The following is a 14,167-nucleotide window of genomic DNA, read 5'->3' as shown; positions in this document are numbered from 1 at the left end:
TGGCTACAGAAGGGAGGAGAGTGATTTCTTGTATATCTGACATACATGTACAATGATTTGATATTATATTTAATGTCAATGTAAGTATCTGATTTACCTCACCCCTCATATATCTCTTTCATTATAACTACTTTTCACATAGTTAAGATGCTTACCTGTTTTTAACTTTTAAATATAATTAATACTTACCACAAGGATTCCAATAGAAATAAGTTACTCTGACTCTTTTGTGTTATCCTGGGTAATGTACACATCTGCTGCTGTGTATGATAATTATATAACTGTATTTATGTGTACCTGAATAAAAACTTAATCTGTTTTTTTTTTCTATATTACATATAATTTTACCAAAAACACTGAAGTGAAAATGAGCCGAACGAAGACGACCAGAGCTGTCGTAAGATGAGAAAGAAGAAGGATGAGGAAGGATGGAAATACTGGAAGAGGATGGGAGGGAGGAGGAGAGGAGGAACATAGGCAAGTGGCCTGTTCAACTGCCTCCCAGCATACATAAGGGGGATTACCAATAGACCCCTGGCTGTCTTCAAGAAGGCACTAGACAGGCACCTAAAGTCAGTACCTGACCAACCGGGCTGTGGATTGTACGTCAGCTTGCGTGCGGCCAGCAGTAACAGCCTGGTTGATCAGACCCTGATCCACCATGAGGCCTGGCCTCAGACCGGGCCGCGGAGGCGTTGACCCCCCGAAACCCTCTCCAGGTAAACTCCAGGTAAACTTTGGTGCATGTGGTACAGAAGTATCGCAGGCGTAGATGGAAAGGGATAAAGGATGTCGGTACTTAGTACCGAACTTGCACACGAAAATCACTCACTACGAAAGCAAAAGACTTGGCAGACGATGCACCATCCCCCCAATGAAAAGCAGGGGTGTCACTAGCACGTTAAGAGACCATACAATAAGTGTCAGGGGCCCGAGACTGTTCAACTGCCTCCCAGCACACATAAGGGGGATTACCAACAGACCCCTGGCAGTCTTCAAGCTGGCACTGGACAAGCACCTAAAGTCAGTTCCTGATCAGCCGGGCTGTGGCTCGTACGTTGGTTTGCGTGCAGCCAGCAGCAACAGCCTGGTTGATCAGGGGCTGATCCACCAGGAGGCCTGGTCACAGACCGGGCCGCGGGGGCGTTGACCCCCGAAACTCTCTCCAGGTAAACTCTCTCCAGGTAAACTTAGCTCCCAGGAAGTGGTGTCGAGGGCGATGGCAGCATAAAAGTAGGAAAGGCAGGTGAATGGTTGGAGGATATTTGGATATTTGGAGGATATTTGGATATAAGGATATTTGTCAGGAGTAGCAGAGTTCTTGAAGATGTGAAGTTACTCAGCAACAGTGGTACTGCTTCCAAGTTTACAAATGAACTTAACAGTGCCATCTTGAAGTCGCTTTTCGAGTTCTGGGCGAAGCATGTCGGCTGTAAACTGTGTCGTGGTGTCGAACCAGACATGAGACACATAGAAGTGTCGAGACTCAGTATCAAAAGCAGGCGAGGTTGCTGATGGGATAGTGGTAATGGTGGTGGAAGGCAAAGGCCTTGATTGGTTCTTAGCAGTGGTGGCGGCAGGAGATGGAGGCTGTTTCTCATTGGCTGGGGATGGCTGAGGCTTCGAGGGTAGCGAGGCCTCTGACTGGCCCTTGAGAATGGTGTTGGCTTTAGGTGGAGCTGGTCTTTCACTGGTGGATCTCGACGGAGAGCAGGTGGCGTCTGCAGATAACAGATCTTGCGAGTAATCTGGTGCCTCGAAGCTGACAAATTTTGGAATTATCTTCAAAATATCAGCTGAAGGAGGACTAGCTGGGAACTTGAATGATGGCATATTGTCGATGGCAAGAATTTCATTCATAGTTGTGTTGAAACAACCCGGGTTAGATGTATCTTGCATGTGTGCATACGTCTTGCAGTAGTAAAATTTTGTTGAAATATCATCTGGTAGAGGAGAGGCGGTGGGTGGTGGAGGCTGCTGAGCGGCTTGCAGAATCAAAGGATCTCCTTACGAACAGGACATATGGCTGCCAGAGTATGGTGTTCGCTCTTACAGTTGATGCAGGTGGGAGCAGCAGTCGATGTGCAGGAACGAAAGTCGTGACCTTCAGACCCACAGGTGGAACAGATCTTCTTGTTCTTCACATGGCAGTCGGCAGTTGATTGATTGTAGGAGTAGAATGTCCAACAAGGTGTTACATGGCTGAAGCGTTCTGGTTCAATTTGACGAGGGTTGATAAAGTAGTATGAGATGGCCAGGCCATCAGACAGTGCTCTGGTCTCCATGGTGACGTCCAGAAACGTGATCTTGAGCATCGAGGAAACGTTGGGGATCTTCACAATAGAGTCAGTCTTAGCCCAAGTGTTGAGATCTTCAAGTGATGACTGGATGTCCTCGGTAGACATGTTCGTGATTAGTCTATCAAGGAGTTTCATAAACACCGACCGTTTAGCTACCATGTAAGGTGAGGTGGAGATGGTAAAGCCACGGTCGTCTAAGATCTTCAGTGCAGCAGGCGTGAGTACCTTGTCTGCCTCTTTATCATCAAGAAAGGTGACGAGGAAAGCTGCTGTTGTTTGAGAATTTAACTCTCAGACTAGACTTGAGTGAGGATGCAAGTTCAAAATATTTTTTAAAGTTAACTCTCAAAATAAACGAAAACTTATAGTTAAAAATAAAAGAAAATGGATTTTCTTTCTCTTAGGGGAAACTAATATAAAATTATATGAAATGTGAAAAAAATTTATTTCTACAAAGTATGGTTTAGAATGATCCAGAAAAACGTGACTTTTTTGACATACTTTATAGAAAACCCCTTATCATGAAAAGCATTTCGGGCAGTCCCAAAATAAACTTATAACTACTACTGGATTTTTTGCAAGCAATATTTTGGAAGTTTTAGTGAATCAGCTTGTATAACGTTAATGGAAGTTCTTACGAATGTTGGCAAAATACAATTACTAATCTAAGTTTCAATATTACTGGACACGACATACAATAAACTGAAGGCCTAGAAAATGCACTACATCTTGGGCAGAGCTTATCCCAAATATAATTTTAGTTTAATATGTTTATTATGCACCCCATACCCATCCTGTGGGCGGTAGTCAAAAGATTACAGAGGTACATAATTGGTCCAGGGACTGGACTCCAAAGTTTTGATAGCTGAGCAAGTTAGAGGTAATGAACTCACAATTTACAAAGGTAATGAACTCACAATTTACAAAGGTAATGAACTCACAATTTACAAAGGTAATGAACTCACAATTTACAAAGGTAATGAACTCCAGGTAAGTCTGGTCACAATCATGACAAGTTACAAAGGTATTTACAGATTACAGAGGTACGTAATGGGTCCAGGGACTGGGCCCCCAAAGTTTTGATAGCTGAACTAGGTACAAAGGTAATGAGCTCACAAGTTACAAAGGTAATGAATTCTGTAGAATGGTTACTTACGTTTATACTTTGGCTACAATCATGAACAAATTATAGAGTAATGAGCAATTCACACTTCCACACCCGGTCACAACTGTAATGAGTTATTGGTGCAAATATTGATTGTTGAGTCACACACACCACACACACACACACACACACACACACACACACACACACACACACACACACACACACACACACACACACACACACACACACACACACACACACACACACTTTAGTTTAATATCTTTATGCACCCCATACCCATCCTGTGGGCGGTAGTCAAAAGATTACAAAGGTACATAATGGGTCCAGTGACTGGACCCCAAAGTTATGACAGCTGAACTAGTTACAAAGGTAATGAACTCCAGGTAGATCTGGTCACTAATCATGGCAAGTTACCTTACATACCATTTCATATTCATACAAGTACATATTACTGTGATCTGATCCTTTCTTCAATGTTAATGTAAATAATTCAGTTTACCTTATTTCTAATATATTTTCTTTTATCGCAACTGCTTTTCAAATGGTTGACCTCCTTACCTGTTTTAAATTTTAAGGTTTAAATAATAAGTTATTACAAGGACCCCAGAGGAAATAAGTCACTTTGACTTTTTTTGGGGTTATATCAGGTAATGTGTACACATGTTGGTATGTATGATAATTGATGTAACTGTATTTATGTGTACCTGTACCTGAATAAGCTTAGGGTGTCCCGTAACTCCATCACTAGCGCACTCATCTCACACACTGAGATCCGGAGATCGAATCTTCGGTACGGCTGGATAAGATAAGATAAGATTTTGTTCGGATTTTTAACCCGGAGGGTTAGCCACCCAGGATAACCCAAGAAAGTTAATGCGTCATCGAGGACTGCCTGTCTTCCATTGGGGTCCTCAATCTTGACCCCCAGGATGCGACCCACACCAGTCCATCAATACCCAGGTTCCTATTTGCTGCTTGGTGAACAGGACAACAGGTGTAAGGTAATGAGATGCTTTTTAACAGCAGCTTCGAAGAGGCTGGCAGCTAGGGAACCTGTGAAAAATATGTTACATTTTTTTCAGATTACTGTTCATTAGTAATATTATAAAAATGTACTTAGAGAAACATTTATTACTTTAATTATATAGGATAATATGGATGGAAGGACAGTAACTAGTTCCTGCGAGGATGGGTTACGTCTTGGGCAGCAACACCTCCAACCATAGAATCTTCATTTTATTGTCATACAAATCGGGTCTTGGGATGTAAGTAGTCATTTCTTACATAAGTATATGTTCCATCACCTTATGTAGTGGTGATACTTTAGTATAGTAGTGAAAGTTGAGTGTAAATGTGATAATATAGAATATTGGTAGTAGTTGACTACAGTGGTGATAGTTGAGTAAAATAGTAATAGTTGAGTGTGATGGTGAAAGTTTAGTGTAGTAGAAATAGTTGAGTGTAGTTTCGCCAGTTACTTTGTCTATTTCTATCCAAGCGTTATATATTGTAGCCTATTTTAACGTTGACGTCAGTCACCGTGTCATCTAACCAGGACTCACAGATGGATGCTACTGCCTCCTCAGTCTTGTTTGCTAGAATCTTAATCTGGAGTATACCTGGAGAGGGTTTCGGGGGGTCAACGCCCCCGCGGCCCGGTCTGTGACCAGGCCTTATGGTGGCTCAGGGCCTGACCAACCAGGCTGTTACTGTTAGTCGCACGCAAACTGACGTACGAACCACAGCCCGGCTGGTCAGGTACTGACTTTAGGTGCCTGTCCAGCGCCTTCTTGAAGACAGTCAGGGGTTTAGTGGTAGTCCCCCTTATGTATGCTCGGACGCAGTTGAACAGTCTTGGGCCCCGGACACTTATTGTCTTGTCTCTCAGTGTACTCGTAGCACCTCTGCTTTTCATTGAGGAAATGTTGTCAAAAGATTACGGACATATATTGGGTCCAGGGACTGGACCGCAGAGTTTTGATAGCTGAACAAGTTACAGTGGTAATGAACTATTTACATGTTTATAGCTGGTTCGAGTTCACTATCTCCTTGCGAGAGGACTAGACCCCTCAGAGGGCAGAGGAGGCTGAGTAACCTCACCCATTCCAAATTCGAATTAATTCTCCACAATAATAATAATAATAATAATAATATTATTATTATTATTATTATTATTATTATTATTATTATTATTATTATTATTATATTATTATTATTATTATTATTATTATCATTATTATTATTATTATTATTATTATTATTATTATTATTATTATTATCCTACTTCCTGGACCAATAGGCTCATTGTGCCTATCCCTAAGCCCCAACAGCCTGATACATTTAGGCCGATCTCCTTAACTAATTGTCTTTGTAAAACTTTTGAAAGAATGATGCTTAACAGACTGTACTACAGAATCAGTCATCAACTTTCCCCCTACCTCTATGGGTTCATGAAAGGTAAAAGTGTGCAGAACTGTATTTCCACCTTTCTCACTGCACACACCTCTACTAGTTTTACCACTTTCTTGATCTAAAATCTGCATTTGATATTGCAAACAGAACCGTTATACTACATGAACTAGCCAAAATGAATATTGGTGGTAGCTTACTCTGCTGGATAATAGAATACCTGTCAAATAGAGTATCCTCTGTCCTTTACCAAGGCTTCAGAAGTGATTCTAAAGAAATGTCTTTAGGTACACCGCAGGGAGGAGTTCTTAGTCCCATGCTATTTAATATTCTGATTAATGCTCTCCTAAATGCTCTACCTGCCTCACCTAAACATATAGCTATAAGCTATGCTGATGATATCATGATCCATACAACAGGGCATAAGAAGATGAATACCATTCTTAATGAAGTTCAAGCAATTTGTAATCGACTAGGCCTCATAATATCTTCCTCTAAAACAAAGATATTAACAAGCAAACGACATCCCCCACCCATCTATGTGCAGGGTGAAATCATTAGCTACGTTAAAACTTACAGATATCTTGGTGTAGATGTACCCTTTAACAAATCCACTATACCACAACTAAACAAGAAATGCAAAGCTAGGCTAAATGCTCTCAAAGCTGTTGCTGGCTACAACCCCAACTATGGTGCTAATGTGAGAATCGTAAGAATGATGTACATAGCCTATGTTAGGTCCTTAATTGATTATGCTGCTCCCATGTTGATATTACCTAGAGAAAGTTCTCTCCGACCCTTGGAGTTAATGCAAAATGAAGCTCTCAGGATTATTCTTGGCTGTCCCAGATCTACAAAAGTTCTTAACATGAGGATGGAGCTTGGTATTTCTAGTATCAGTGATAGGATTATTGAGATTAACACTGTACTCGGTATTAGAATGTTGAGAAACGAACCAGACACTGTCACAATGAATCTTACCAAGTGTCTAGAGGTAAATACACACAGATCTAAATTGATTGTGAAAACGTGCAATTACATGAAGTTTTATAACCTGCATGAACTGTATCACTGTAGGCAACAAGAGCATTTCACCCCTCCGTGGAAGATATGTTCATTTAATATCACATACCTGCAAGTCCCTCCCAAGAAGCTCATTGCTAGTAATCCCTTCCTTAAATCTCTTGTTAGAGCAACTGCTCAAGAAGAAATTTCTCACCTAGCTGGTAGTAATAAGTTATCACAAGTTATATACACTGATGGATCTAAACAGGAGTCTTCTGGCAGGGCTGCATCTGCTCTTGTTGCCACCTCCCTTGTTAAAAACGAAAATAAATTTGTTGAGCTAGGCGTAAGAATTAACAACTGGGCGTCTACACTGCAAACTGAATTGTTTGCAATCCTAATGGCGCTAAAGCTAACCTATGACACTGAGCTTGACTCTATCATCATTATTGATTCTATGTCATCATTGAAGGCTCTTGACTCATATAATGACTCCAACAACATGCTCATTGGAGAATAAGTAAGTAAGTAAGTAAGTAAGTAAGTAAGTAAGTAAGTAAGTTTATTCAGGTATACACAAATACAGTTACATAGAATTATCATACATAGCAGCATATGTGTAGAGAACCTAGGATAACCCAAAAAAGTCAGACAGAGTGACTTATTTCCAGGTATAGATACTCAAAAATTAGGGACAAAGGAATTAATGTACAATTGCTATGGATCCCATCACACATTGGATTACTCCTTCATGATAAAGTTGATATGTTAGCCAAGAAGAGTACCCAGAAGGAGAATGTAGAATATAACTTTGGTATATCTGTGTCTAGCATTAGGAATAATATTAGGAGAGAAGTAAATAATGAAAATGATTGTTATAGGAATGCAGTTAGAAGCCTGAGTAGATCTATAACCCACTATGACAACATGAACGTAGATAAGTATGTTTATGGAACAACTTGCAATGTGAACAGACTGACTGATGTTGTAGTGGCCAGGCTTAGGCTTGGTTACAAGTACTTCTGGCAGTTTGGGAGACACACAGATGATGATCAAACTAAATGTAAATTATGTGATCAGGCATATGGTCACTGTCTTGAACACTATGTGCTTAATTGTCCACTTATTGAAGAATACAGAGACAAACAGTATAATAACCTATGTGACATGTCAAGATATCTTATTAATGAAAATAAGATACCAGATATACTAAGCAAATTTCCTAAATTTGCTTGTAACAGATAAGTGAACTATAGATACGTAGATATAAATCCATATGTATTCCTGTTAACCCTTTGGGGCCTAGTTCCTAGGCCTTTTGTGTATCTATATGCTCTCGCGCTACCGTCCACAGGATGGATATCGTCCACAGGATTGATATGGGGTGCACAATAAACTAGCCACTTCGGTGGCAAAATCTAAAATCTAATCTATTATTATTATTATTATTATTATTATTATTATTATTATTATTATTATTATTATTATTATTATTATTATTATTATTATTATAACTAAGTGCTAAATATACCACTGTGGATTAAAATACTTTGACATTTCTTGAGTTGTCTCTAAACTCATTAATTTTATCGTTTTAATAATGTAAAATAGTCTTTTATTGTACATCAGTACAATGTATTGTACATTAATACAATGTACATTAATACATTAATACAATGTATGTATGTTGAATGTTGAAGACAGAGTAAAACAACTGAAGCTAAATCATGCTTATAAAATTGCTCACAAACAGTGTCCAGAATATCTTGCTGTCAATTTTGTCAAGGTTGGGAACCAAAGCAATCATAGTACTAGGGGGAGAGAGCACAACTTTGTAGTACCCACAGTCAGTGGCCAGGCTTCAAACACCTTTTATTGTACAGCAATAAAGGAATGGAACAGACTACCCTCACAAGTCAAAGCCAGTCATAGCATGAACCAGTTCAAGAAGAGTGCCAAAAGGTGTCTGATGAATGTAGCTACAGAAAGGGAGGGGAATGATTTTCTATTTTTTTAGCTAACATACGTGTAAATTTTACCTGATTCCTAGTAATGACCCTCGTATTGTAGATAGTCTTAATGACCCTCGTGTAGTAGATAGTCTTTTTAGTATGATAATAAGATGTTATCTTCATTATAGAATAATGGTTACAATGTGGGGTTTACAGGTTTTGGGTATGTTGTGGTTTACATGCTATAAAATACAAATTACAGAGTCACTGAGCTCCTCAGGAGTGATAGAATATCTGATACACGAAAGGAGGCGCTGACCAGGGAAGTGGAAACTATCGAACTTAAGTTAAATGACTCTTACAGAAACCAGGAAAGACAGGAGGAGCTTAAAGCTATTAGTGAAATTGAAAGAAATTCAAAATATTTCTTTTCATATGCCAAAAACAAGGCAAATACCACATCTAGTATCGGGCCCTTACTCAGACAGGATGGGATTTACACAGATAACAACAAGGAAATGAGTGAAATATTGAAATCCCAGTACGACTCTGTGTTTAATGAACCACTAATCGGTCTGAGGATCGACGACCCAAATGATTTCTTCATGAATGAGCCTCAAAACTCCATAAATAAATGCCAGATTTCCGACATTACCCTAACTCCGATAGATTTCGAAAAAGCCTTTGACAACATGCCCATGCACTCAGCCCCGGGCTTAGACTCGTGGAACTCTGTTTTCATTAAGAACTGCAAGAAACCCCTCTCGCGTGCCCTAAGTACACTATGGAGGAGGAGCTTGGACATGGGTGAAATTCCACAGTCACTTAAAACAATGGATATAGTCCCACTCCATAAAGGTGGCAGAAAAGCATTAGCTAAGAACTATAGACTAATAGCTCTGACGTCCCACATCATAAAAATCTTTGAAAGAGTGCTAAGAAGCAGGATTGCAAATCACCTGGATTCCCAAAATCTGCACAATCCAGGGCAACATGGGTTCAGGGCAGGTCGCTCCTGCCTCTCACAACTACTGGATCACTATGATATGGCCTTGAATGCACTGGAAGAAAATCAGAATGCAGATGTAATATACACAGACTTTGCAAAAGCATTTGACAAATGCGACCATGGCGTAATAGCCCATAAAATACGTGCTAAAGGAATAACTGGGAAAGTGGGGAGATGGATCTTCAACTTCCTAACAAATCGAACACAAAGAGTAGTGGTCAACAGAGTTAAATCGGAGGCTGCCATAGCGAAGAGCTCTGTTCCACAAGGCACAGTACTCGCCCCCATCTTATTCCTTATCCTCATATCAGACATAGACACAGATATACATCACAGCACCGTATCATCCTTTGCGGATGATACTAGGATCTGGGGTGGCCCGGTGGCCTGGTGGCTAAAGCTCCCGCTTCACACACGGAGGGCCCGGGTTCGATTCCCGGCGGGTGGAAACATTTCGACACGTTTCCTTACACCTATTGTCCTGTTCACCTAGCAGAAAATAGGTACCTGGGTGTTAGTCGACTGGTGTGGGTCGCATCCTGGGGGACAAGATTAAGGACCCCAATGGAAATAAGTTAAGACAGTCCTCGATGACGCACTGACTTTCTTGGGTTATCCTGGGTGGCTAACCCTCCGGGGTTAAAAATCCGAACGAAATCTTATCTTATGAGGCTGTCATCTGCTGAGGATGCGGTTAACCTCCAAGAAGATATAAACAAAGTTTTCCAGTGGGCAACGGTAAACAATATGATGTTCAATGAGGACAAATTCCAACTACTCCGTTATGGAAAACTGGAGGAGATAATAACTAGAACAGAGTATACTACAGACTCTGGCCATACAATAGAGCGGGAAAATAATGTAAGGGACCTGGGAGTAGTAATGTCTGAGGATCTCACTTTCAAGGATCACAACAGTGCCACGATCGCACGTGCAAAGAAAATGATAGGATGGATAATGAGAACGTTCAAAACGAGAGATGCCAAGCCAATGATGATCCTTTTCAAATCACTTGTTCTCTCTAGGCTGGAATACAAAGCAGGTGAAATCGCAGATCTAGAGAGTGTACAGAGATCCTTTACTGCACGTATAAGTTCTGTCAAGCACCTTAACTACTGGGAACGCTTGGAAGCACTTGACTTGTACTCGTTGGAACGCAGGAGGGAGAGATATATCATAATCTACACTTGGAAAATCTTGGAAGGAATGGTCCCAAATCTGCACACAGAAATCACTCCCTACGAAAGTAAAAGACTGGGCAGGCGATGCAAAATGCCCCCAATAAAAAGTAGGGGCGCCATTGGTACACAAAGGGAAAACACCGTAAGTGTCCGGGGCCCAAGACTGTTCAACAGCCTCCCATCAAGCATTAGGGGAATTGCCAATAAACCCCTGGCTGCCTTCAAGAGAGAGCTGGACAGATACCTAAAGTCAGTGCTGGATCAGCCGGGCTGTGGCTCGTACGTTGGACTGCGTGCGGCCAGCAGTAACAGCCTAGTTGATCAGGCCCTGATCCATCGGGAGGCCTGGTCATGGACCGGGCCGCGGGGGCGTTGATCCCCGGAATAACCTCCAGGTAACCTCCAGGAGGGGGCCACTAGGACACCTAGCATGGCTAGGCATTTCGAGCAGACTTAGATTAATTCTTAACATTAAATCATTACAGATTATGGTATTAAGGCTAAGTGACTACATCATAATTTGTGAGTTTAGCAATGTGAATGCTTTTGTTTTGGCACAATACAAGGTGTCTATATTTGAGTATCATAGGCAAACATGACTAGTTAGGATTTATTATTTTAAGATTAAGATTAGTATTTCTGGGTTTATAGTCAGTGGGTGAGTGAGTGTAATTGTGAACCACCAGGTGGTTATCATGTAGTTAGTTGTCGGGGTGGATCAGAGAGATAAGATGTTTTCTAACTGTAGTTTTGAAAGTGATGAATGTGTCTGCAGTTCTAGAGTTTTCAGGTAGGGTGTTCCAGAATTTAGGTCCCTTGAAATACATTGAATTTTCGTAAAGGTTTAGTCGAACACGGGGAATGTCATAGAGATGTTTGTGTCTGGTGTTATGCCTGTGGATCCTGTCACAACTATCAAGAAAACGTTTTAGGTCAAGGTTAATTGTGGTTTAAAATACTGTATATATTTTCCAGAAATACGGTAATTTATAGGATAATAGATGCCCTATATTGTAAAGAAGTATGTTATCGAAAAAAGAAGAGACACTCGCCATCTTGGCTTTGAATTTTGTACAAACGTTGGTGTAATGGGAAGAATTTTTCGTGCTCTAGAGGTTAAAATTGTGTTGACACCTCTCAAATAGGAGGCGAAATTGGTGGATGTGCATTCCTGCATAACTTATCAGACGACTGGACAAGATAGCTCCAGGAACCTCAGATAAGCTCTCTAGATTTGTGTGTAATTCTGGCCAGCATTATTTTCATAGATTTAGTTAAGAGTGAGGTTTTCTGAGTATGATACACATTAATCTCCAGTCAAATTGGTGAGTGATATTAAGATATATTTTCCTTCTGTTATGTAATTGTGTATATTTATATAACCATTTATTATTTTTAATATACAGTCCACAAATTTATATATTTACCAGTATTCCTGGTGTATGTATATTTCATTTAATTAATAGGTCCAGAGCAACTTGTGGTTATGACAGTGGTAGGTATCGAAGGGGGACATTTTCTGCGACCTAGGTGTCCCAAATTCCTACTTGTCTATGTAACATTGATAAATAATAATTATCTTTGTTATCATTTACTGTTATGTACATAATTAGTTACATTCAGATAAATGCAATTTTCCACATTAATATTGGAATTTAAGGTCCTGTAGATATAGATTGCACAGTAGTAAGTGTGGATGTTCTGAACAGGGAGTAAGTTTAGATCTATGAAGAGTGGGGGGGGGGGTGTTGCCAGGGATGGGATTTAGTGATTATTCTTACTGCGGCTTTTTGTTGGGTTATTATTGGCTTTAGATGTGTTGCTGCAGTTGAACCCCAAGCACAGATAGCATAGGTGAGGTATGGATAAATAAGTGAATGGTATAGTGTGAGAAGGGCAGTTTGCGGCACGTAATATCGTATCTTGGAGAGGATCCCAACCATTTTGGATACTTTTTTTTGTTATGTGTTGGATATGGGTGCTGAAATTTAGGTTGTTGTCGAGGTATAGGCCAATGAATTTGCCCTCATTATGTCTGGTAATTAGAGTGTTGTCGATCTTAATGTTAAGTTGCACAACACCTGCTCTGCTACCAAACATAATATAGTGGGTTTTGTCAGTGTTAAGCGTAAATTTATTGGCTGTCATCCAAGTCGATATTTTGATCAGCTCCTCATTAACAATGGTGTTGAGGGTGGCAAGATTAGGGTGGGAGATGACATAAGTCGTGTCGTCAGCAAAGAGAATGGGTTTCAGGTGTTGGGATATGTTTGGAAGATCATTGATGTAAATGAGAAAGAGCAGCGGTCCAAGGACACTTCCCTGAGGAACTCCAGTATCAAGTGGCCGTGTTGGTGAGGCTGTGTCTTTAATGGTGACATACTGATACCTATTAGAAAGGTAGGATTTAAAATATGCAAGCGGAAGGCCTCTTATACCATAGTGGTCAAGTTTGTGGAGTAGGATGGAAATAAACATTTTGATTTTGATTTTGACTACCATCTACAATACCATGGGTACAGGTTGCATAATCATGATATTAAGATATGAGTCTCATAAAGAATTCAACACGAAGTTAAATTCCCACAGTGAAATCTCAGATTTTATGGTATAAATGTCCTCGTACAAAAGTTCTCATGTGAGGTCGTTTCTCCCAGAAATTTAAAAGAAATTCCCTCAAAATAGCAACACTAGTATTGAGTCTATTTAAAGAAGACACGAGAAATATGAACTAATGGCTTATGTTAGCGATTTTTTTTGGATACACAAGTTTTATTGCTTGTTGTTACGTTGCAGAAAGTTACACTATAAAGCAAGCTGTTTATGTTTGTTGAGTTTATTTTATCCTTTATTGTATTTTAATTAAAATGTATGTTATTGTAAGTTAAATTTATCGTTTGTATAACCCCGCTTTAAATATAATATGCCGGAACTTAATTTGAATTGCCTTAATTCATTTAACAATTAAAAACAGTCATTATCTACAATAAATTCGCCTCTTATAAAAACGTATATGACTGAAATAAATTTATATAGCAGAGTAGTAAGACAATATATATTTATATATCCCTGGTGAATATAAGATGTGGCAGCGGTGGAGGAGGGTGGCCGCCATCTTAGGAAGCAGCAGCAGCAACACCAGGTCTTTCCAGCAGTGTGAGGCATCATGGTAGGGTATACGG

At 40.0% G+C, this 14,167-nt stretch overlaps 1 protein-coding gene across 1 annotated transcript in view; it reads left to right on the top strand.

The window, feature by feature from the left end:
• The first annotated feature begins 14,068 nt into the window (after positions 1-14,068).
• RpL3 (ribosomal protein L3) overlaps positions 14,069-14,167 on the top strand; it is a 48,816-nt gene continuing 48,717 nt past the window's right edge. The window contains exon 1 of the mRNA XM_070080958.1: positions 14,069-14,154. Coding sequence (XP_069937059.1) covers positions 14,152-14,154 — 3 coding nt within the window. The 5' untranslated portion in view covers positions 14,069-14,151. The remainder of the gene's footprint in view (positions 14,155-14,167) is intronic.

The sequence above is a fragment of the Cherax quadricarinatus genome, chromosome 6, assembly GCF_038502225.1.
Source record: "Cherax quadricarinatus isolate ZL_2023a chromosome 6, ASM3850222v1, whole genome shotgun sequence".
Classification (NCBI taxonomy): Eukaryota; Metazoa; Arthropoda; class Malacostraca; order Decapoda; family Parastacidae; genus Cherax; species Cherax quadricarinatus.
Note: the sequence above shows the minus strand (reverse complement) of the source record. Positions and strands in the feature narration are given on the sequence as shown.